At 38.3% G+C, this 26,498-nt stretch overlaps 1 protein-coding gene, 1 long non-coding RNA gene, 1 other non-coding gene and 1 pseudogene across 3 annotated transcripts; 2 read left to right on the top strand and 2 right to left on the bottom strand.

Annotated features, from left to right (window-relative positions):
• The first annotated feature begins 697 nt into the window (after window positions 1-697).
• On the top strand, window positions 698-3,535 carry LOC110756309 (Phospholipase A2 family protein). Its single transcript, XM_021957722.2, has 3 exons — window positions 698-857; window positions 2,209-2,892; window positions 3,099-3,535. Exons 2-3 carry the CDS (start codon window positions 2,298-2,300, stop codon window positions 3,221-3,223), a joined length of 720 nt encoding a protein of 239 aa, XP_021813414.1. The 5' UTR covers window positions 698-857; window positions 2,209-2,297; the 3' UTR covers window positions 3,224-3,535.
• Window positions 3,536-5,341: 1,806 nt separating this feature from the next.
• Window positions 5,342-7,598, bottom strand: LOC148294885 (uncharacterized). Its single transcript, XR_015835380.1, has 3 exons — window positions 7,353-7,598; window positions 6,496-6,576; window positions 5,342-5,644 (listed from the first exon to the last, which is right to left on the bottom strand). It is a non-coding gene; the product is annotated as an uncharacterized LOC148294885 (long non-coding RNA).
• A 7,887-nt stretch (window positions 7,599-15,485) lies between these two features.
• On the top strand, window positions 15,486-21,366 carry LOC110756301 (uncharacterized; annotated as a pseudogene).
• On the bottom strand, window positions 16,055-16,161 carry LOC148294884 (small nucleolar RNA R71). Its single transcript, XR_015835569.1, has one exon. It is a non-coding gene; the product is annotated as a small nucleolar RNA R71 (small nucleolar RNA).
• Window positions 21,367-26,498: the final 5,132 nt, after the last annotated feature.

Here is a 26,498-nt window from a genome sequence, read left to right as displayed (position 1 = left end):
TCGAGTGCAGGCCGAGGTCGAGGCCGAGCAAAATCACGGCCAAGGGCATTAAAGGCAAATCATCACGTGACAACGGGGTCCCAGGCTTCATTTAATGAAGTAGTGTCTCTGTTTATTGCAGCAAACCCACTGACCACGAATAAATATTTAATGCACGAGGGAAGGTGGGAAGTGATTGAAGTCAGGATTTGGTGATAAGAATCAGAGTGATTAGACGTAGACATTCTCACAAGAATTCTGACAGCTTGAGATATTAGGTCACCAGCTATCAAGGCCATAAATGCGTCTCCACGGCCAGAAGCTCAGAACCCACGATCAAGAGCGGCGGCCGAGATTCACCGGGATTTATGGGGTCACAACACCATGCTTCACGATCCCAAATGTTGATTAGACTACCCACTTGCTCTAATCAGGCTCCACCATGCAGATTTTAAGCCTCGATTACTCCTCCAAGAACTCTTCCTATAAATACAAGGCTCGAGCTACATTCAAATAGTTCAAACACCAAACCAAAGTCTCCCACGGAGCAACTTATTTTCCTGTAATGCATTATAAAACAACGGCGTCTCTTTGCTTGCCGTCTGAAACTAATAATAAATAGAAAATGCAAAAAATGAACAGAAAAATAGAAAAAGCAAACGGAAAAAGAATAAAGAAAAAAACAGAAACACGTAAGAAATTGTCTCCCTAACCTTATCCCGTTTGGACCCAAAAACCACAAAACCAAAAGAAAGCTGTCTCTCTTTTTCTCTCTCCTTCTCTCTCTCTCTCTCTCTAACCAAACCCTATACACGAAGACTTTCTTTTCTCTTTCTGAAATTTCAAATTCGCAATCCGATGTTTCTAATCCGACATAGGTGCGTTTTATTTCCCTTCTTTTATCTTTCCTTGATTTTACTTAGTTTAATAATTTTTTTCTTGTTTATTGCGGGGAAATTGTAGAGCTGTTTGATCTAAGTTAGGTATGCTATTTTGATTTAGCGGATCTGTTGTTATTCGTACTTCTTTCATTGTTTTTTTTTTAATAAATAAAAAAATTGATTGTTCTCTTCTTTTATTATATCTGGCAATTTTTCTTTCTCCATTCTTTTTTTGTTCTAAATTCAGGAAAGGAAGAAGAACTAGAAATAGAAATTGGAATGGTATGATACGCAGCTATTGGTTTGGAAGCCGTTGTTTTCTAGGTTTTTCTTGTTTTGTTTTGTTTTTATTTTTTCTCCCAAAATTTTCCAGAAATCAAACATGGGTTTTTATCTTTATGTATGTAATATCCTGCATGCTTAAAGCATTATGGAATTTGGGTTTTTATTTCTGAATTGTTGATGAATATTAGGTGGTTGTATGCAATTATTGTTTCATATCCTAATTCCTAAGCTTCAAGTTTAAGAATAGAGTTGGAATGCTTAATCTTTTCATCCATTTGTACGAGTAATACATATGCAGAACGGTTTTGTGACCTGTGCTAATGCTATGACAAGAAGCAACAGTTTTATGACTCAGAAATCTTTTCCCATGGTTAGAAGGAACATGGTGACAATGTGGTTGAGCTCTTTAATAGTCATCATTTTGGTTGAATGGATTAGAATTGTTACAGAGGAGTTTTAGAAACTGTTAATGGTATTGTTGGGTTTGTAAGATATTTGGTTTTACAGTAGAGATTTATTCTTTTTGTACGTGATCACTATGCTTTTAAATTTTGTTTTGTTCTAGATGGTGTATCCTTGCAAGTTGTACAATTATCTAAAATTTACTGCCATCTGAGGACTCTTTCCACTATTGTCTCCTTGATTGATTGAATTTTTTTTTATGGCTTTATTCATGGGTGTAAACATCAAAGTTTTCTACTTAGTTCATCTTCTCTTTTGGGATTTTAAGGTATGAAGATTCCATTATGGCTTGTTGTGACTTATCCTACTCAACTGGCCTAGTTTAATGATTTTTTTTTATAACATTTTCGCTATACAGGCTCAAAATGGCTTGAAATTCTTGCCGTTCTGTTTATATTTTCCCTCACTTTCTATTGAAGCAATTTATTCTTGTTTTGATTGTTTTTCTGCTTCATTGATATACTTTTGCCCCTACATATTCTACTTCTTATTGTAGATGATGTTTTATAGGTTGATTATGAGTTTGGGTTATAGTCATTCCATTTCTATTCAGGCAAAAAGTCCTGAAATGGTTCAGTATGCTTGAATTGTGTTTGTGTAGGGACAATCCAGATGTATGGGTTTATTGTTACAGTGCTCTGCGAATTGATTGACAGCTCCAATTGAACATATGCTGCAAAGGTGACCAAAATGAACTTTGGGTTTCTTGGTAATATCCCTTGGTTTAGGGCCCAATCAAACAATGATTTGGAACCAGCTCTATCAACAACTACTCTTCTTGAACAACCGCAGCAGAAGGGTAGGTTTGATGTCAAGTTGTTGGGTTGGCCCCTTCTTTCCTTTGTTCCTTGGGTGTCAGTAAATTCGAAAGATAAGATTCGAACTCCATCCACTATTAACCGCGGTTTGAGAAGGCGTGCACAACCTCGTGGGGTGTTCGAGAATGGTGATTTCAATAACTTTTTGCGCTTTAGGCCATATGTTTCTAGGGTCCCATGGCATACTGGCGTAAGAGGTTTTCTTTCTCAGCTATTCCCAAGATATGGGCATTATTGTGGGCCTAATTGGTCAAGTGGGAAGGATGGAGGATCTCCTCTTTGGGACAAGCGGCCGATTGATTGGTTGGACTTTTGTTGCTACTGTCATGACATTGGTTATGACAGTCATGATCAGGCTGATTTAATGAAGGCTGATTTAGCTTTTCTGGATTGCCTTGAGAGGCCAAATATGGCTACCAAAGGGGACGCTCGTGTTGCTCACCTTTATAAGACAATGTGCATCACAGGTGTGAATAGCATTAGCACTTAAAAATTTCATATTTTGCATGGTATATATTTCTCATAAATTAAATTTTATATGGAAACTGCAACTGGTTAAACTTTTGTAGTGTTTTACTTCTCGAGTTGGTTGGTGGAGGTCTTGTTCTTTTTAGTGTTGCTGAAAATTGTTACCTGGTATTTATTCTGATTGTTGTGCCAACATGAATGGCAGGTCTCAGGAATTTACTTATCCCTTACAGAACTCACCTTTTGAAACTGCAAGCAGGACAACCCTTGATTCAATTTGGATGGCTAAGCAATGTAAGATGGAGAGGTCGGAATTTTCAGAAAACTTAAAAAGGATCATGAGCTTCGGGAAGTAGTAACCTACAATACTCAACTAGTGCCCATTGCAACAGATGCCCCCTTTCAAATATTTGATCTCTACTAAAGCTTTTCTGTGCCAGGGGAAAATAGCAATGTTGAGTCCTATAATTTTTATGTATATAATTTTTTTATTGAGACTGTCGGAGATGCTTTTGTATAATGCATTAGCGTTCTTTTTAGTTTACCCCAGCTTTTCCAATTGGCTGGTGTTAGTATCTGTAAGTAAGTAATGAACAAGCTTTTCTTTCTTTTATCTTTAGTAAGATGACTAGGGTTCGTGCCTGTTTGGTATTTGATTAGTTTGGTGAAAGTAACGTTCTTTGACAGTTCTGTGTGTCCACCTGTTTGTTACAAGGAGGGATGTCTGATTCTTTGTGAAAATTCCTGCCAGCAATAGCAGTTTGGAGAAGCAGGGGGCGAATGTGCTTTTTATTACTGCTTTCCTGAGAATCAGTTTGGAACCTGTGAGCATCAATGAATTTTTACATAGTATCCAACATGCCCGTATTTATTTTGACAATTTTCACAAAATGTCCTCTTTTTATGTGTGCACTTCCTTCTTCTCTACTTGCTGAGCTTCTTTCATTTTTTGTTACTCTTTCTTCAGTCATTGTTCTTGGTTTTCTTTTTTTGGGGGCCAACAGTCATTGTTCTTGTTGTTTGGTTTAATTCTTCCATTTTCTCGGAATTGCATGAGCCATGTAATTTAGTCTAGGGTTTGTTTCTTATAGTTTTTCATTTTGTATTCTTCTTCAGTTACAACTTCATCTTCACTAGAGGTAAAGAAAATTATCTTTATTTTATTATATTTCTTTTTCTGGTTATTTTTTTTAATTTCTGTGTGTGCTTTTTCTTTGCTCTCCTTGACGAATTCGTTTATTTGGTGATTATTTAACATTTTTATTTTTATTTCATAGTTCTGTTACAATTCTAATTTTCTTTTATAGTTTCTATTTAGCCATTGTAATTTTCTTTTACAATTTTTTCGATATTGAAGACTCTTTTTGGAAGACAAAAACAACTTACAACACAATTCCTCTCTAAGGAACCCAAAGATTCTGACAATCACACAAGGCTTTGAAAGAGATAGAAACAGGTAATTGTAAATTAGAAAACCAAATTAAAGGATTATCTAGAATATGTCCATGATTTGCTAAGGAGTCTATCACCATATTTACTTCATGAAAGATATGCCGAATATTGAAATTACAATCCAAAATAAAAGTAAAAGAAAATTACGATGGTAAAAAATTATAAAATAAATAAAAAGTTTTTAAAGTTGCAGGTAGGGCACATGGAAAGGTCTCTTGCAATCGCGAAAGCAAACCCAACAATCTTAACAACAAATACTCAAATTCATACGTGTTTTGTTTTTTCCGTTCTAAGTCGTGCATGATTTAAATGAAGCAAGATACTGATGTCTCTAAAGTCTGAAAAATAAGCCAAAACCAAATTAATAAAATTAATCCATCAAGAAGTAATCCCTGGATTGTATGGATAACTGATATAACCTTGAAGTCAAAGGGAGATGAAGTACAATTTCGAACCTCTGGCCACATGGACAGAACCACTGTGTGGGCAGTCAGTGGCGGAGCCAGGAATCGAAACACAAGGGGTCTTAGTGTAAAAGTCCAAAAAAAAAAAATTTAGGATAGCATCAACATATATATTCTACATATGCAAAAAAATGAAAATAAAAACTCACATTGTTACTGGAAATTAGTGCGATAAACATCTCTAAGAATCTCATACTTCACTTACGCACTAAACACATAAACTTGAGACATCATTTGATTCGAGATCACATAGAAAAGGGAAACATATAACTAGAATTTATTAGTACAGACTTTCAGTGGGTAGACATTTTCACTAAACCTCTTCCAGCGCTCATGAAACACGAAAACATGTTGGATATCTTTTCCACAAATTAGACATCTTTTCCACCGAATTAATTATAAAATAAGGAAAAGAGGGAGGAGGGAGGAGAGAGGAGAGAGGAGATTATGTAGTTGTCACGCCCCGAATTTCCAACAACAATTAATCTGCGAATTTAAACAGAACAACCAACAATCCGGGACGCGAAGCTCGGAACCTTCAACAAAAGTACCTAGAAATTTAAACTTTTCTTTCTTGATACAACACCACTGTTCCGAACCACAATGTCAATAATGACTCAACTCTTCTGAGTCAAATATTACATTACAAACTCACATAATAAATGAACAATCATTATATTACAAAATCTGCTCAGAGTTCATTTCACACAGCGGAAGTCTAACACTCACCAACACTCTCACACCACACTTTGCACTCTGTGGAACCACTAACGAGCCTCCTGCTCCTCACCTTAATTGTCCTGCTCACGGTCTCTACCACCTGCAGGATTTTCCCCTACACCATTGAATAGTGCACCGGGTTCACCACAGAACAACCCGGTAAGCTTTCTAAAGCTTGTATGAGTCAACCACGTCCACAGTATAATATGTCAATTACACATAATATACAAACACATGCACTTTCATTAGCACACCACAATCCTTGTATACCCAAGGTAATCATAATCATCAATATCATCACAATCACAATTCTTTTATTTTATTTAAAGAACTGTTTCGATCACCACCTGTGACCACACCAAAACTCTTTATTTCAAAGTAGTTTTAACACGTCATTTATTTGACAGATAGAAGAGAGAATACTATGGACCTCTAATCTATAACACTACAAAACACCAAAGTAGTGTTCACTCATAATTACACTCCAGTCATGAGTACTAGATGGCACCACACTAGGGCCACGAGAATGCCCACCTGACAAACTCAGAAGAGATTCAAGGTATTTTCCCCTAAATCCATCAACACCAAAACACCAACACCAAAACAATATAAAATGTAGTTTCACATTAAACATTGTTTTATAGCCAAATACACCAATCACAGCAATATATATTTATTATATATATTTATGTGGTTATTCACGAATGAATTTCCACCATACATCCACAACATATGTTATATGGTTAAACACCAAAATCTCCAATAATAATAATTAATTCAAAACAAAATAGGTTTCACTTACCTCATGAACCGTTGATGAACAAGTTCATGTGTTTTAAATCAATTAAAACATTTTACAAAATCACAAACAACATGTTAATTATAGCCATTAACATTATCCAAGGTCACATTATAATAAATATAATAATTCGTGACTTTACTCACGATTAGGATGGTTTTACTCACCTCTCGTCCAAGCTGCGTCTTCAACAACTTAACGAATCCTCAATCTCAAACCTCAACGAGCAACTCAAACTCCAACAGTACCTAAGCAAAGTACATAGCTCAACTTAGCACAAAACTCCAAAATCCAAGATTTCGCAACTAATGACGAAAATGCCCTTTGGACCAACCGGGGGTCCAAAGCGATCAAATCTCGTCCAACCAACTTCAAAACTGTGACATACGTGCTGTCGACGTCGAATCATGACCAATGACACCCATTGTCCAAAAGGTCACTATTTGGGTCCCGTGGGTCCCACATGTCTAACTGACACCCCAAAAATCCGCCTTGGGCCCATAACCTCGGATTCCAAATCCGATCGCACCAATGGACTCTAAATAGTCCCGATATCTCCCCGCGACAATTTGGGCCCAATCCAACGGTCGGATAATTCTACATTACACGATTAAATGGCGATCGCTCGCCTTAACTTTGAAATTTGATAACTTAAGATCGGGACGTCCGATTATCAATCCGTCTGAACCTACAGACTCCTCACAACACCAGCTACAACATAATTAAAATTGGACACGATCCAACCGTCCGATCATCTCCAATCAATGGTCCACATTTGTGAGGCTCCGATCGTCGATTAAACGACGGAATCTCAACAATTTAAACATACTATCATGTTCAGTAACTCCAGGACTACATTCTGTCTCTAAAGCCTTAACTCAGAATCGCCCCCCTGCGCCGCCACGCGCCGCCACCGCCGGTGGTGGTTCGGGTACTATTCCGGCGACGGACCAACCCTAGAATCGCCGGTCAAGACCTATTCCAAAATGTTCGTAATACTGAGTAGAACAACTTTAATTCTTACCTCGAGGTCCAATTCGAAGTGTAAGCGGCTCAAACCGCCGGTTGAAGTTGCTGATTTCACTAATGACGAACCAACTTCGCGGCACCACCGTACCTTCACTGCACCTCCGATGGCTCCGATTCGTCTTGGGTTATGTTCACAAGATAGCAGGCTTTCTATCTGGGTTGGTGGTGTCGATCACCTCCACTGTACACGGCCGCAGAAGCCGTCGGAAATCGCATCTCCGACGAGCTCTCAAACCTCCGGGGACCAAAATGAGAAATCTGAATTGCACAGTAGCCCTCCACAATTGATAAACCAAAATCTGTCACTGTTTAGTTTTTGCAAATAAGTCCCTAAAACTTCAAACGAGTATAACTTCTTCGTTTCAACTCGGATTCACAAACCGTTTGCGCCTACGCGTTCGTGAGATCAATCTCGATTTTTCAACTCAAAAATCATAATTTTCTCACTTCAATTTCTTGTACTTCCTTTGAAAAATCACAAACTTAATCATAAAGGTATTTTTGTCCCAATTTGTGATTAAACTCACTTAATTCCAATCTTTTCACATCAAACCAAATTCATACAACACCCAAAATAGTCACATGACTTAATAAGATTTTCCACAAAAATAATAAAACCAAATATTATTTTTGAGGTCATTACAGTAGTTACCCTAAATTCCTTAATTAAACTGCTGCCTAAGTTTTAAATTTTAAAAAAAAAATTAGAATGGCATGCACAGGCTGAGGCGCAAGAGTGGCAGAAGTTGCAGCTTCAGATGGATATTAAAAATATAAACTTTGTTATTACTGGAGGCAAGAATGCTTTGTGATGGTCCAAAGGCCAATAGATAGCAATTTGCCATTTTGCTTTGACTTCAATTATAGTGTCTCACAGGCTTAGGAGCAAAGTCTTCTGTGTGGCCAAGAATATGTAAAATACATTTGAACTTTAGCTTAAGGACAAATTCGGTCAAGTTGTGTTGTGGAGAAGCAGTGGCTGGAGAGGATACGCTGGTCTTTTCCAATTTTTTCAAACCTGGCCCAAAACAACGTCGTTTTGGCCAGGTCGTTTTAAGAAAAAAAACTGGAGCGCACTAGCCTTCTTCTTCAGCCTGCAACCCATCGTTCTTTCAGACATTTCGTCGACCATATGGTGTGCAGCTCCAAGAGGTCGCACCAGCAGCTCCAATGGACCTCTAAGCCTATTTCCATGGCTTCCAAGAGGTCATGCGACCCCAATGACCCCACTGTGGCTCCGCCACTGTGGGCAGTGATTATTTTGGTGAAAAAAAAATTTCAAATTTATATAAGCCAATATCTTAACCTAAAAATAAATAAAATACACAATTTCATACATTGGCAACACTAATATGCATAGTCAAAGTTTTTTCGTGTATATGGTATCAAAGACTGTCCCAACACCAATAACCCACAATAAGGGTAAAGTCCTTAGCTCTAACTCTCCAATTTTATTTTTTTTCATTGATTTGTCTCCAAAAGATAACCTTTTTTTTTCTAAATGAAATTCTTCCTTTCATGAATAATATGGCTCTAATTCCATTTTTTTTTTCTTGTGTTTATAACTATTGTGGTTTATACTAATGTATACTTTTATTTATATAAAGCCTCCATAAATTGTAAGTTAAAAAAAAAATGATGATTGGATTTTAAGCTAATAACTTTAGCTAGCCCACCCCTTGATAAATTTATGGTTCTAGCCTTGCATAGGTAAAGATGAAAAGGCTCAACCCACTAAGTAACACCACACGGGCTTTACTAATTAATCCATCAAAAAGCAAACATTGGATTGTTTGGATAACTAATACAACCTTGAAGTCAAACAAGCCCATATTCATTTTTCTAAATCACTTCCACTAAAATTAAAAGGGGTTCTTAGATCTAGGTCCAAAACAATTAATTGTCATTGGGTTTAGTCCACGCGTTTTTGGTTTTAGATGTAAGTCCTTTGACTTTTATTATTTTTTTGTTGTGTCTATTTTACTCATTCGGGTAAATAAGGAAAACACATTGAAAATCTAAATTTAATGCATGATTTCATCATAATTGAATTTCAGATTTTAAATTTTGAATTATTTCCTTGATAATATTTACCTAATATATGGATAAAATACAATTTAATTAATGAAAGTAAAAATTATTCAAGTAATCACCCACATGAAATTATGTACCTAACATACAGGTAAGTAGTGCTATTATTAGCAATGGAAAAAACTTAGTGATAAATCGTGTTACCCATAAGTCAGGAACATAAATTAAAAGACTACCTATAAGTTAGGAACATAAAATAGAAGACTACATATAAGTTAGATATAAAAATAGACAAATAAAAAAGTATGTTGCCTATGAAAAAAATAGAAAAGTTGATATAGATCCAAATTTTCATTGAGAAGTTGGATTTAATCATCGGATTTGGTGACTTTGATACAAGTCCTTTAACTTTTGTGCCACATAGGATTACATTCCTTTTTAAATATTTTATGATGTTATCTTTTTATTTTTATTTTTTTAAAATCATTTTTCGTTCCAATGTTGCCCTTTATGCCTTAAATCGGGTAATAGTAATTCATGTGATAATAATTAGCCATTTATGATGTTTGTCATTGAATAGAAAAGGTAAATATTGCAAACATATCCCAAAGTGAGTTCTTTCATCCTTGAAAAAATTGAACACATTTTGTGGAGATACTGGTAGCCAAATGGTCATGGCTGCACTAAGAACCACACCGTTGGGCTAATCTGAATCCGTGCTCTTATGGATGGTGACTGGCACTCCAACCTCATTCATCCCAAAAAGGGTGGTCCATCAATGGCCATTAGATGTGCTAATGCTTGCACAGAAGTTGTTGACCATCCTTTGGGTAAGTTTCATCATGCTTCTCTTGCCTTGGAATTACTGATTGTTCAAGTGTTTTTAGGGAAGCAAATACAGTAGCACATCGTTTAACACATAAGTTATAGGTAACAATTTTTGTTTTTGTTCACCCTGTGGTAGAGGTATATTACATACTCTTGTGGATATATTATCCTATAGTATAGGTATATTGTTCTATTGCCTATTGCATAGGTATATATATGTGTGTGTGTGTGTGTTTTTTATATTTTCAACAATGTATAATAGTATTTTATGTACCTTTGTTTTTTTATAGGTAACATACTTTTTTATTTGTCTATTTTTATATCTAACTTATATGTAGTCTTCTATTTTATGTTCCTAACTTATAGGTAGTCTTTTAATTTATGTTCCTGACTTATGGGTAACACGATTTATCACAAGTTTTTTCCATTGCTAATAATAGCACTACTTACCTGTATGTTAGGCACATAATTTCATGTGGGTGATTACTTGAATAATTTTTACTTTCATTAATTAAATTGTATTTTATCCATATATTAGGTAAATATTATCAAGGAAATAATTCAAAATTTAAAATATGAAATTCAATTATGATGAAATAATGCATTAAATTTAGATTTTCAATGTGTTTTCCTTATTTACCCGAATGGGTAAAATAGACACAACAAAAAAATAATAAAAGTCAAAGGACCTATATCTAAAACCAAAAACGCGTGGACTAAACCCAATGACAACTAATTGTTTTGGACCTAGATCTAAGAATCCCTAAAAAAAAAGGTACATAAAATACTATTATACATTGTTGAAAATATGAAACACACACACACACACACACACACACACACACACATATATACCTATGCAATAGGCAATAGAACAATATACCTACACTATAGGATAATATATCCACAAGAGTATGTAATATACCTCTACCGCAAGGTGAACAAAAACAAAAATTGTTACCTATAACTTATGTGCTAAACGTCAAAGGACTTGTATCAAAGTCACCAAATCCGAGGATTAAACCCAACTTCTCAATGAAAATTTGGATCTATATCAACGTTTCTAAAATTAAAATGATCAACACTCATATGTGGAAAAAATGTTAGGCACCACGTAGCAATAAACTCAAAGAAGAAAAAACATATAATCATCCCAAAAAAGATAATAACTATTTGCAAATATTCCATAGTAAACATCCACAAAAGCATGGAGAGAATTTGAAAGGATTTACATAGTAAGATTAAAATTAGGGCAAAAGATCTGAAGTGAAAAAGTGAGAAAAATCAAGATATAGAAGGCACAAAGAAGAAAAAGAAAATTAGAACCTCCAAAGTTGAGGGAGGATGAGAGGGAGGAGAAACAAAACGTGAAAATGAAAATAAAAATTGAAATGGTTATCAAACGAACCATGATTGTATGATCATGCGAAGTGCCTCCAAATTGATTATATGGTCTGCGAATGTATGTTATTGTGTGAGAGATGGTGTTCTGAATTTGTTTTTTTATTTTTTATTTTTTAACACGAGCTATATTGGGGGAGGGGCACTTGAACACGGTATCTTGGGTGCATAGGTAGGGTATCAATGCATAATTCTGTATCATTTTGTAGCACTTTACCCTATTGTTTGGTCATGTTTTTAAGTAAAACTTGTGCTTTTCTATTTTGTATTTATCATTCAGTTCATTAAACTCTAGGTACCACTTGAGGCATTTGAAGCAAAATGGTGCAAAAATGTGCAAAAACTGGAGACTGAGTTAGAAATTCGTTTCGAACTTATCTTCTTTATCCAAGCTTGGATTGGGCCAAATTACATGTGGTTGGAAGAAGACATTCTGACCTTGAAGATGGTGGGCTCAAAGTTGTCATTTGATTAAGAGAAACCCAATTCGTGAGCCCAAGAAGTTGTTCGTCATTTTGACCTAAGAATGACCTAATTGTTGCTTGGTCATGATGAGCTATGCATGAGCTATCGTTTCTGGTGGGATTTGTTGGTGAAGTGCAGCAGCCAAGAAACTGATTTTCAATTGCAAGTGCGGTAGGTAGAAGTCATATTCAAATCAGATGTCCCCTATCCTTCTCCCTATAAATACCACTTTCATTCCAAACACTTTAATGAATCACATCCTGGGATTGACACTCCCTCTCTTCCATTTCCCAAAAGTTCACCCAGCCCAGCACTACTCTCACATTCTCCTCAAACATTCATCAATCACAGCCTCATACACTTCTCCCACAGATCACTCCATCCTTCACCTTCCCATCATTTCCCAAACACAATCCATACAATCCACACCATCTACACCATTCTTCATCTCTGGCTACATCATACATGGTGGAAGCTGTGAGAAGCTCTTCAACAACATAATTAGTTCTTCACGGGTTTTTTTTACTTGTTGCATAGATTTAGCTCCACCAAAATGGATTAAGCTGCATCCTCAACTTGTGATACTCGCAAGTGCACGAGCCGTTGGTAGTTTAGCGTATGTAAGTGCGAGGTCGATTCCACAGGGATTGGTGATTGAATGATCCAATTTAGTTTCCCTACACAAAACAGAAATGAAAAAGAGGAAATAAATAAAACAAGGAAGAAAGAAATAAGTAACTCAAGCAAATAAGTTCCCAAGTTCAATTAGATTAATGGATTGATTCTAGCTAAAGTATGATTAAGCCATGGTGTGTGGTCATAACCTTGTGTTCCTAATTCCCTAATTTGATCATTTGTTGTCTAACCTAAAATTAAGCATTAGGAACCCATTAAGCATAGAAGAACATTTTAAACAACCAAGCATGTATCTAATCCCTGTTGTCGAATGTCCATACATACTCTTCCTATTCATAGTTCAATTCGAATTAAAGCATGGTGTATACTCTTAATTCAAACCAAGATAGCTAACATGCAAGCCTAAATGGTGATCAATCATTCAAACTAGCATATTAACTTATAAGCATAATGAATAAGAACAAAAACCATAATTGAAACTTGGAAACTAATTCAACTTGAAAACTTAAGAAAAGAATTTACATAACAAAGAAAAATAAATTACAACTAAGAAAACATTAAGGAAACTAAGAGAACTTTGAGGAAGAAAGGAAGTGTTTGAGAACTTTGAGGAGGGAGAAGAAAGTGTTTGGGAACTTTAGAGAATTTTGGAAGAACATGTGTTTGAGAGCTTTGAGGATTTTGGAAGGGAATGTGTTTGTGAAGTGTTTGAGACATGAAGACTTTTGGAAGAGAAGGGAAGTAGAGAGATGTTTGATATTTAGTACAAAGAAAATTTAATAGAATGATCTTATTACAACAATTGAGAACTACAAAGGGAAACTAAGAGAATTTGAGGGAGAGAAGGGAAGGGAGCTCTAGAGAAGTGCTTGAGAGCTCCCCCCCTTGGGGTGTGTTTACAAGCTTAGAGAACTTCCCTATTTATAGGCCTAGGGGAAGTGAAAATCTGAATTCAAAATGGCTAATGCATACAACACTTGTTTTATAAAATCTGAAATGGTTGATGCACTTGTATTAGAAAATCTAAATTGGGTGATGCACTTGTATTAGAAAATCTTGAATTGGTTGATGCACTTCACCAATAGATCCCACCAGCAGCCCTAGCTCATCTTCATGTCACCATGACCAAGCTTCCAACCAGAAATGATAGCTCATACCTAGCTCACCATGACCAAGCATCCAACCAGCACATGCTGAGGTCAGCATGACCAGCAACTTCAAGGGCTTACAACTTGGGCTTCTCTTAATCAAATTAGGACTTTAAGCACTCTAAATTGAAGTTCAGAATGTCTTCTTTCCAGCCATATGTTATTTGGGCCAATCCAAGGTCGGAGGAAGAAGATAAGGCCGAAACAAATTGCTAACTCATTTTCCGCGCTGATAAGATCCATCCTGAGCATGGTTCTGTGTTTGCTAGGTAACGGACTCCAAATTTATCCAATGGGGCTGAATTTTGGATATGTTATAGTACACACCAATTGGAACAACTTTCATGAAGAATGTGGCCTCATTCGAGCTATGTAGGTTGTTGAAACAATGCTTGCAATATGACCTACGGAACTGGACTGGCAGGGGGCTGTAGCCAAAATGAGTTTGTCTTTAAGCTCTTCTTCCCTTTATCCAAATCAGGCTTTAACATGCATGGATTGCATCATTTCCTATCCAAAGCCATCATTGTTCCCTAAAGCTGAAAGATAAACACAAAAAGGATTAAAAGTACAAGTTTAACTCAAAAACATAACCAAATCATAAGCTAGAAGGGTACAAAATGATATACAATTATGAACCGATCATTACTCTCTCCATGTTTATTATGATTCAAATGTATTTTCCATTAATGGGGCATAACTAATTACCATAGGTAGGGTTTCAATGTAGCATGACAAGAGAGTTTCATGTTTTCAAGTTAATGTTACTCTTTGTTGATTACTTCTAATTTTCTAGTCTCATTCACTTGTTCTTAGTTGAATCTTTATGCATGTTTAAATAGCTGGCCACTATTAACACCTGCATGTTGGTTATCTTGTTCAAGTTTACATAAACACCATATGACTCTTGAACTGATTAGTGAATGAGTGGGTATGCATTTAGGACAAACACAATGTTTAAATGTTTACTTAGTTCCTTAGAGTTCTTCTTAAGCTTAATGGATTCAGATTTATAATTTGGACTGAACATCATAGCTAAACTGCGTTTCTGAATACTTTATTAAAACCAAACACCATATGGATAATCATATATAAGAAAAAACGAACTCCAAAAATTGAATTAATCAATTTGGATGATTGTTAACTTGTAGCTTGAAATTGGATTGTCATGGTGAAGTTGAACCCATAGTGCTTGTTTCATTGTCTCTAAATTTTCTAAAACATCTACTTGCTGGTCACTTGCTATTTTGCATTCCCTTTTAGTAGTTTTCACTCCAAACAAACTAAACTCAACCTCATTTAAATTCTGTTTAGTCTTAGGGTTACTTGTGAGTCTAAGTAGCAGTAGTAAGTGTCTTTCTTCCAAGTCTCTATGGAACGACCTTGTTCTTGCATTCCTATACTATAATTGGTTCGTTCACTTGCGAGAAATAGATAGAGTAAAATCTATCCAACAAGAAAATTGCGCCGTTGCCGGGGACTTGATTAAGAGTCTTGTTACTATTGCTTACTTTCTTTAGTTTTTAGGTATTGCATGTCGAGCAAACCATTGCTTGAACAAGTTGTATCAGCGGTTAAGAAACACTCTCAATCAGGAACCATTAGGGTCCAACCAATCCATGGTACACATCCATGGTACACAACAACCATCTCTTGTTGAACTTGAAGAAAGGCTTGTTGAAGCATGGGAGGTAGCCATTGAATCTATTCTCAATCACTTGGAAGCCGGAACCTCCAATTCTGCAAGTTTAGAAGAGTACTCTCAGTTCAACATCTTTAACTCAGATCAAGAAGAAGAAGAAGAAAAAGAAGAAGAGATGGCAACCAATGACCAACGTGCTTTGGAGGATTTAGCTTAACTAGTCATACCAAATTCACCTTCATGCATCTTGCTGTCCACAGAAGCTAGAAACTATGAGCTTAAATCTTCTCACTCTCAAATGCTTCCTTCTTTTTATGGTTTGCCTAACGAAGATCCTTTGGCTCACATTAAAGAATTTTATACTGTTGTTTGTACTTTGCCTTTGAAGGATGTGTCTAAAGCAAATCTGAGAATGAGGGTTTTCTCTTACACTTTGAAAGATAGAGTAAAGACTTGGTTGATGTCATTAACCCCTGGATCACTAACCACTTGGGATGCGGAAGCTAAGAATTTCTTGGAGAAGTTTTTCTCCGCCCAAAAGACAGCCACCTTAAGTCACAGATTTTCAACTTCTCACAACATGATGGCAAACCATTCAATGAATGTTGGGAGCGTTTCAAAGGAACTTTAATGCAATGTCCACATCATGGGTTACCTCTATACTTACAAATGCAAATTTTTTATGATGGACTAACCCAAACTTGTCAATCTACTGTCAATAATGCTGCAGGTGGAGCTTTAAAGAAAAAGAATGCTCAAGAGTCATATGAAATATTTGAGATGTTGGGATCCAATGCTCAACACAATGATACAAGAGGTAAAAGTGCTGGTATCTTTGAGATTGGTCCTAACAATGAGCTTGCTTTACAGGTTGCTGGTTTACAAAGGAAGCTTGACGTCATGCTCAACATGGTACCTAAAGTTCCCCAAGTCGAAGTTTATGCTATTTGCAATGTTCAAGGACACTCAACTCACATGTGTTCAGCTAGTAATGCTTATCCTGAGTTTGTCCTGGAACAAGCCCACATGATGAATTCTTACAACCAAAGGCCAAGAAATGACCCCTTCTCGAACACTTATAATCCTGGTTGGAGGAATCACCCAAACTTCTCTTGGAGCAACAATCAAAATCAAAATCAAGTGAGTTCATCATTCCAACCCAAACCAAGTTCATTGGAGGACACAGTCAAGTTGTTGGCCCAAAATACTTTGCAATTCCAGCAAACTACTAATGGTGCTCTTCAACAACATTTTGCTGCCTTTACCAAGATGGAGATTCAATTAGGACAAATTGCAGATACTTTGAACCAAAGAGAACTTGAAAAATTCCCTAGCCAGCCAAATGTGAATCCCAAGTATCATGAGCATGCCAAAGCAATCTCAGTTCTTAGAAGTGGTAAGGTTATTGATAATAAAGTTGGCAATAAAGTTACTAATAATGATACCATGAATGCATGTGATGAAAGCAAGAAAGAGATGACACCAAAAGAAGCAATTCCCATTTGCACGTCAACAATTTCACCTATATTGCACAAGGCCGAGAACCCTTATGTGCCACCAATTCCTTTCCCTAGACGTCTTGCTAAAAGCAAACACGATAAGTCTTTTGCTGAAATTTATGATATACTTAGTAAAGTCAATGTTAACTTGCCTTTACTTGATGTGATCAGGAATATGCCAACTTATGCTACATTTTTTAAGGAGTTGAACTCACACAAGAGAAGGTATAGCCCTCATGAGAAGGTGTTGGTGTCTGAAAATGTAAGTGCTGTCCATCAAAGGAAACTTCCTCCTAAGCTTAAGGATCCAGTTAGTTTTACCATCGGCATAACCATTGGAGATAAACGAGCTGAGAAAGCCATGTTGGATTTAGGTGCAAGTATCAATCTAATGCCTTATTCAGTGTACCTTCAACTAGGTTTGGGAAAGTTGAAAAACAACACACTCAGCTTACAATTTGCTGATCGCTCAATGAAATATCCTAGAGGTATAGTTGAAGATATTTTGGTTCAAGTTGATAAGTTAATATTGCCTGCTAATTTTGTAGTGTTAGACATGGGAGATGCAACCATTCATGACCGTGAGCTGCCTATCTTGCTTGGAAGACCATTCATGGCCACAACAAACACTCTCATTGATGTGACAAATGGCATTTTGAAAATGACAGTCCTTGGCCAAACCGTAGAATTCAAAGTGCTTGAATCCTTAACTCATCAGTCTAATTCACTTGATTGTTTTTCAAGTGATAGTTTGGATTCCTTGGTTTTTTCTAAATTTGTGCAGGCACAATCTGATGATGCTTTAGAAATTGTTTTGACACTACCTTTAGGTGACCTTGATGATGAATCTGAGTTCATTGAAGTTGTGGCTGCCCTTGAGGTTTCGAAACCATTCATTTCTTCCATTTCACCCATTGTAGAGCCTCTTGAACCTGCCACCACTAAACTAGTTCCCTCCACTGTCAAGCCACCTAAACTTGAGCTAAAACTTCTTCCACAACACCTTAAATATGTTTACCTTGGTGAGATAGAAACCCTTCCCATCATTATAGCTCCTGACCTTTCACCATTAGAGGAGGATAAGTTGATTAAAGTTTTGAGAGACCACAAGAATGCCATTGGATGGACCATTGCAGACATTAAGGGAATAAGCCCTACAATGTGCATGCATCAAATTTTGATGGAGGATGCCAAGCCAACTCGTGAGCCCCAAAGGAGACTCAACCCACACATGAAGGATGTTGTAAGAACTGAAATACTCAAATTACTTAATGTAGGAGTCATTTATCCTATCTCAGATAGCAAATGGGTGAGTCCTATCCAAGTTGTCCCAAAGAAGCTAGGCATTAGTGGTCAAGAATGAGAACAATGATCTAGTGTCAACAAGACCCATCAAGGGATGGAGAGTTTGCATTGATTATCGGAAGCTAAAAATTGCCACTAGAAAGGATCACTTTTCTTTGCCTTTCATTGATCAAATGCTTGAAAGACTAGCTGGTCACTCACATTATTGTTTCCTTGATGGTTTTTCAGGTTATAATCAAATTGCAATAGCATGGGAGGATCAAAAGAAGACAACATTCACATGCCCTTTTGGAACATTTGCATATAGACGAATGTCATTTGGTTTATGCAATGCCCCAGCTACCTTCCAACGATGCATGATGGCTATCTTTTCAGACATGATAGAGAGGTTCATTGAGGTTTTTATGGACGACTTTTCAGTTTTTGGATCCTCTTTTGATGATTGTCTTAACCACTTGTCATTAGTGCTTAAGAGATGCCAGGAAACGAATCTAATTTTGAATTGGGAGAAGTGTCACTCCATGGTGAAGCAAGGTATTGTGTTAGGCCATGCTATTTCTAGCAAAGGCATTGAGGTAGACAAAGCAAAGATTAATTTGATTTCTAATTTGCCATCCCCTACTTCAGTGAAGGGTGTGAGGAGTTTTCTAGGACATGGAGGTTTTTATCGTCATTTTATTAAAGATTTCTCCAAAATCACTCGTCCTCTATGCAATCTTTTGGCTAAAGATGTCGTTTTCAACTTTGATAAAGATTGTTTAGATGCATTTAACACCTGGAAACTTGAACTAACGTCAACTCCAATTATCAAGGCACCAGATTGGTCTTTACCTTTTGAATTAATGTGTGATGCTTCTGATTATGCTCTTGGTGCAGTCCTAGGTCAAAGAGTGAATAAGCTCCCTCATGTCATCTATTATGCAAGCCGAACATTAAATGATGCTCAGCTCAATTACTCTACAACTGCGAAGGAGTTGCTTGCTGTGATTTTTGCTTTAGAGAAGTTTTGTTCATACCTTGTTGGTTCTAAAGTGATTGTATATTCTGACCATGCAACACTTAGGTACTTGTTAACCAAGAAGGATGCTAAGCCATGCTTGCTTCGATGGGCATTGTTGTTACAAGAATTTGATTTAGAAATCCGAAATAAGAAAGTGTGTGAGAATGTTGTTGTTGATCATCTCTCCCGTATCATCGTGGTAACCACGAGAACGAGGATGTCCTGCCCCTTAATGAATCTTTTCAAGAAATAACTATTTGCCATTCATGATCAAGAACCATGGTATGCTGATCTTGTTAATTATCTTGCTAGTGGTGTTTTGAGAGATGATCTAACTTTTCAGGAAAGAAAGAAGTTCTTTGCCACAACCAAACATTACTTCTGGGATGATCTATATTTGTTCAAACATAGCCCCGACCAAATCATAAGGAGGTGTGTCCCAGAGAATGAGCAGCAAAGCATACTCAAGTTCAGTCATGAATTTGCATGTGGAGGTCATTTTGGTGCCAAGAAAACAACAACTAAGGTTCTTCAATCTAATTTCTTTTGGCCCTCTCTTTTTAAAAGATGCCTTTGATTTCTGTTCTAAATGTGGTAGGTGTCAAAGAATGGGAAACATAAGCCGGAGGAATATGATGCCACCGAACAACATTTTGGTTGTGGAGCTGTTTGACATATGGGGTATAGATTTCATGGGACCTTTTCCTTCCTCTTTTGGTTATACTTACATTCTTGTTGATGTAGATTATGTATCCAAATGGGTGGAGGCGTTGGCTACAAGGACTAATGATCATAGAGTTGTCCTAAAAAACCCTGAGAGATATGATTTTCACTAGGTTTGGAACTCCTAGGGCTATCATTAGTGATGGTGGCAGCCACTTTTGTAACAAATCGTTTGAGGCCTTAATGAAAAAGAACAATATCACACATAGAGTGGCGACTCCATATCATCCTCAAACTTCTAGACAAGTTGAGATCAGCAATAGAGAGATCAAGAATATTTTCGAGAAAACTGTCAATCCTACTCGAAAAGATTGGGCACTGCAACTCAATGATGCACTTTGGGCATATAGGACTGCCTATAAGACCCCTATTGGGATGACCCCTTATAGACTTGTGTTTGGGAAAGCTAGTCATCTACCAATGGAGCTTGAGCATCGAGCATATTGGGCAATTAAAAAGTTCTATTTTGATCTCAAAGAAGCTGGGAATGTCAGAAAATTGCAGATTAATCAATTGGAGGAGTTAAGGAACAAAGGTTATGAGAATGCCAAAATCTACAAAGATAGGACCAAACGTTATCATATCAAAGCCATTCTCAAGAAAGAATTCAAGCCAGGTACAAAAGTATTCAAGTTTTTCCTCATGGAGCTATTGAGATTGAGAACCTGAAAGACGGGACAACTTTCAAGGTGAACGGGCAGCGTTTGAAACAATACTTGGATGATGTTGTGGAAACACAAGTTGTGGACTCCCTTGAGTTCACCACACCCTAACTATTGGCAACCCAACCAAGTTATGTTGTTGTTGTTTTTATTTTAGTTTAGAGTTGATTCCGTTCATGCCTTTTATGTCTAGTTTGGTTATTGCATTGCATTTCCTTTTCTTTAAACATTGAGGACAATGTTTCATTCAGGTTTGAGGTGTGGGATGAAACTTGTTGAATTTTTGAGTCTTAATGAAAAATTTCTTTTGCTTACTAATGAAGATGTATATGCAATGTCATTGTCACTAATTCTTTGCCAATGTGTTGCCATGAAAGTGTTTGCATTAGAATTTCTACCGTACACACTGTCACGCAATTGGAATTTCGGTCCACAAGGTGCCATACTCAAATATCTTTAGAAGAATAGTGGAGACTGCCCTAGTGAGCTAATTTGAGCCTATTCCATTCCTTGAGAGGGTTTATTTTGTTTCTACTCTTACAACTTCCCAGATTCTTCTTATGATGATCTCATTATATTCATTGAATACTAAGAACTATTTGATCTTTTGCAGATACTATGTTGCTTGCTGACATTTGTGGAAAGGATGTACCCATTGATATGATGTAGGCTATGTGTGTTTAAGTCACTAAAAGGCTTTGATATCCTTCCCTGTTGTGTGCTTCCTTTACCCAATTTTGCATCCAAACACTTAAGCCTTTCTTTCATCATCCACATTACTCCTACCCTTTAAGATACCATCCCATGTTTAGCCATACCCTATAATTGTTGGCTGCGCAAATCTCACGGCCTGGAGATCCGGGCCGAGGGGATATGCGTTAACACGTGGCTTCCTTCTTTTGGATGCAGTGCGGTTGTGCGCGGGCGTGCCAGCACGGTCTACCGTGCATCGAGTTGGTGATGTAGATGAAATGGTTGAGTGGTGCGCCTGTTTGGGTTCGACTCCTAATCAAACGACTGTGGCCGAGAGAGGAACTAATCTCGGCCGTCAGGTTCACGGCCTGAGCTACAAGGCCGTTTAGTGGTGGTGTTGATGGTGGATTTTGGGCGTTGCTCTGGCGCGTTGCTCAGGGAGCGACGGTCGTATGATATATGGGATGAATGAAAGAGTAACAGAGATGGTGCTCCGGCGCCTTGAAAATCAAGGGTCGTATGATATATTGATGAACGGATTCTCCTTACAATCTAACACTACTCCTAGGAAAGCAAGTAAAGATAATGAAAGTTCATTACAGGAAAATATAATTTGCTCCGTGAGAGGCTTTTGGTTTGGTGTTTGAACCCTTTGAATGTAGCTTGAACTTGGTATTTATAGGAAGAGCTCTTGGAGGAGTAATCGAGGCTGAAAATCTGCATGGTGGAGCCTGATCAGAGTAAGTGGGTAGTCCAATCGACATTTGGGATCGTGAAGCATGGTGGTGTGACCCCATGAATCCTGGTAAATCTCGGCCGCCGCCCTGATCGTGGGTCCTGCGCTTCTGGCCGTGGGGACGCATTTAATGCCCCTGTTTGGTGGTTGGTGATCTAACCTCAATTTGTAAGAATATTGGTAAGTATGTTTGCGCCTAACCACTCGGATTTCTGTCACCAAATCCTGACTTCAGTCACTTCCCTTCTTCCCTCGTGCATTAAATGCCCTTTTGCGGCTAGTGGGTTTGCTAGTCAGAGGCGTTACTTCATTAAATGAAGCGTGGGACCCTGCTGCCATGTGACGATTTGACTCTTAATATCTTCGGCCGTGTCCCCTTCGTCCTTCGGCCTCAGCCTGACGATACCGTGGTTGTAAGGCCGAGATGACTATGCCTTCGCAACTTTTCCTTTGTTTTGAGGAAGGCAGAAACGCCGCGTTTTGGATCGCGAATAGGTCTAGAGGTCGAGGGGGAAAACTCCTTTGGTTAGTGTACGACCGTGATTTATTAGGTACGAACATTGCCCCCACATCCCCGGATTCTTCGGTCTCGGCATGGGCGGAGGTGTTGCGTAGATTTAGCTCCACCAAAATGGATTAAGCTGCATCCTCAACTTGTGATACTCGCAAGTGCACGAGCCGTTGGTAGTTTAGCGTATGTAAGTGCGAGGTCGATTCCACAGGGATTGGTGATTGAATGATCCAATTTAGTTTCCCTACACAAAACAGAAATGAAAAAGAGGAAATAAATAAAACAAGGAAGAAAGAAATAAGTAACTCAAGCAAATAAGTTCCCAAGTTCAATTAGATTAATGGATTGATTCTAGCTAAAGTATGATTAAGCCATGGTGTGTGGTCATAACCTTGTGTTCCTAATTCCCTAATTTGATCATTTGTTGTCTAACCTAAAATTAAGCATTAGGAACCCATTAAGCATAGAAGAACATTTTAAACAACCAAGCATGTATCTAATCCCTGTTGTCGAATGTCCATACATACTCTTCCTATTCATAGTTCAATTCGAATTAAAGCATGGTGTATACTCTTAATTCAAACCAAGATAGCTAACATGCAAGCCTAAATGGTGATCAATCATTCAAACTAGCATATTAACTTATAAGCATAATGAATAAGAACAAAAACCATAATTGAAACTTGGAAACTAATTCAACTTGAAAACTTAAGAAAAGAATTTACATAACAAAGAAAAATAAATTACAACTAAGAAAACATTAAGGAAACTAAGAGAACTTTGAGGAAGAAAGGAAGTGTTTGAGAACTTTGAGGAGGGAGAAGAAAGTGTTTGGGAACTTTAGAGAATTTTGGAAGAACATGTGTTTGAGAGCTTTGAGGATTTTGGAAGGGAATGTGTTTGTGAAGTGTTTGAGACATGAAGACTTTTGGAAGAGAAGGGAAGTAGAGAGATGTTTGATATTTAGTACAAAGAAAATTTAATAGAATGATCTTATTACAACAATTGAGAACTACAAAGGGAAACTAAGAGAATTTGAGGGAGAGAAGGGAAGGGAGCTCTAGAGAAGTGCTTGAGAGCTCCCCCCCTTGGGGTGTGTTTACAAGCTTAGAGAACTTCCCTATTTATAGGCCTAGGGGAAGTGAAAATCTGAATTCAAAATGGCTAATGCATACAACACTTGTTTTATAAAATCTGAAATGGTTGATGCACTTGTATTAGAAAATCTAAATTGGGTGATGCACTTGTATTAGAAAATCTTGAATTGGTTGATGCACTTCACCAATAGATCCCACCAGCAGCCCTAGCTCATCTTCATGTCACCATGACCAAGCTTCCAACCAGAAATGATAGCTCATACCTAGCTCACCATGACCAAGCATCCAACCAGCACATGCTGAGGTCAGCATGACCAGCAACTTCAAGGGCTTACAACTTGGGCTTCTCTTAATCAAATTAGGACTTTAAGCACTCTAAATTGAAGTTCAGAATGTCTTCTTTCCAGCCATATGTTATTTGGGCCAATCCAAGGTCGGAGGAAGAAGATAAGGCCGAAACAAATTGCTAACTCATTTTCCGCGCTGATAAGATCCATCCTGAGCATGGTTCTGTGTTTGCTAGGTAACGGACTCCAAATTTATCCAATGGGGCTGAATTTTGGATATGTTATAGTACACACCAATTGGAACAACTTTCATGAAGAATGTGGCCTCATTCGAGCTATGTAGGTTGTTGAAACAATGCTTGCAATATGACCTACGGAACTGGACTGGCAGGGGGCTGTAGCCAAAATGAGTTTGTCTTTAAGCTCTTCTTCCCTTTATCCAAATCAGGCTTTAACATGCATGGATTGCATCATTTCCTATCCAAAGCCATCATTGTTCCCTAAAGCTGAAAGATAAACACAAAAAGGATTAAAAGTACAAGTTTAACTCAAAAACATAACCAAATCATAAGCTAGAAGGGTACAAAATGATATACAATTATGAACCGATCAGTAGGCCGAATGGATTCCAGGGGATGGACCCTTTGCATTCCTTCTGAGGTGATTGACAACTGGTGCATTAAATGCGCAGGACAGCTGGCGTATTTAATGCCCAAGCATGTCGTGCAGGCCATCATTGCCCAGACTTACTCGAGGCGTCGCTTCGCCTCGTCAAATGAAACGACGGCCTCTGGGCTTCCGACACGTCATCGTGCTTTCGATTTGTGTGAGCCATCATTTTGCCTCGTCAATCGAAACGTCGGCCCCCAGGTTTCAGACACATCTTCGCGTGCTCCGAGTGCGTTGTCAGGCCATTTCGTTTTTCGAGAATCACACCTACTGTTTTGAATCCCAGCGCTTGTATAAAAACCCTGCCTTCCCTCATTTTTCTTCACGCCTTCAAAATCCTTAAGTCCATGCTCCTCGAAAGTTCACTCTGAACTCCCTAGTTTTCCTCAGCCTTCTCTCTCTGATTCTGAAACTCTCCTCTTGCTTAGTGATTCATGGGCTTCGATCCTCCTCTACTCCTTCTCTCATTCATTTTAATCTGCTCTAGTGGTCCCTATTGTAGCCCTTCCAAAACTGGGGAGCCATATCCGCTGAACCTCGCGACCTGGCAGTTTGGCCAGAACCAGATGGCTCTTACTCTCCTGCTGTTTACCAACTGTCTTTCATCTTGGAAAGTCGACGTGAGCTAGAACCAAAATGCGGCCGAGATCCCTTCCCGGACCTGGAGGAAGATGAACTTCCACCCTGTGAGGTCGAGGAGAAACCGAAATGCGATTGATGAAGATGGGAGGGCCTGGTATGATGATTCCAACGTGGCCGTGTTCATTCGGCTGGGCACCCGGGTTGCACCCATGGCCGAAGTGACGGCCCTGGCTTCGCTCAGTTACGTTCATGCCCAGAATGACGGCCTTGGCCATGGCCTGAGTGACGGCCCTGGCTCCAACCTGGCTGCATCCAAGTCCAGAGTGACGCCCCTTCCCCTGGCCAGAATGACAGCCCTTGGTTCACTTGGTCGTAACCGTGTCCTGAGTGCCGCCCCTGGTGGGGTCGTGGTTAGTGAAGACATGGGTGGCGGAGATATTGCCTCGGGAAGAAACGTCTGCCTGTCCAGCGAGGGGACCACGAAGCTGATGTTCGTAGATTTAGGATGTAATCTTTTCTCATATGTATACCTATATGTTGTAATCGGCCATGACCTGGTCGTTCCTTTGTAATCGTGACCCCTTTTTAAACTAAATGAAGTATGATTCCTCTTTCCTTCTATCTGAAAGTGTGCTTTTTCTTTCATCTTCGTTGTGTTGTTTAGTTCCAGTTGCAAAACCTCATAACCCATTCTCGGCCGTCTCCCATAATGACGGGGTATACTTCTTTAAATACTGGCCATTTATTGGTACGTTGTGCCATTCTCCATCCCTATCCCTTAACTGGAATGCGCCTCGGCCCAGGATTCGTTCGATAATAAACGGCCCCTCCCATTTAGGTGAGAATTTGCCGAACTGAGGGTCCTTAGTCCCGATAGGAAGCACGACCCGCCATACCAAGTCATCTTCGGCGAAAGCCTTCTGCTTGACCTTTCTGTTATAGGCCCCTGCCGCGATTTGCTTCTGTGCCTGCATTAGGTTATAAGCATCGAGTCTGGACTACTCCAAATCTTCCGACTCCTGAGCCATAGCTTACGCATAGTCCTTCCTTTCTTCCCCAGGCTATTCGGTCACACGGAGAGACCGAACCTTTAACTCCATTGGAACGATGGCATCATGACCGTAGGTTAAGGCATAAGGAGATGTGCCCGTGGTCGATCGTTTTGAGACTCATAAGCCCAAAGGGCTTCGGGGAGTAATTCGTGCCATGCCCTAGGTTTTTCCTCA

The sequence above is a fragment of the Prunus avium genome, chromosome 4 (genome assembly GCF_965620075.1).
Source record: "Prunus avium chromosome 4, drPruAviu1.hap1.1, whole genome shotgun sequence".
In the NCBI taxonomy this organism is placed as follows: domain Eukaryota; kingdom Viridiplantae; phylum Streptophyta; class Magnoliopsida; order Rosales; family Rosaceae; genus Prunus; species Prunus avium.
Note: the sequence above shows the minus strand (reverse complement) of the source record. Positions and strands in the feature narration are given on the sequence as shown.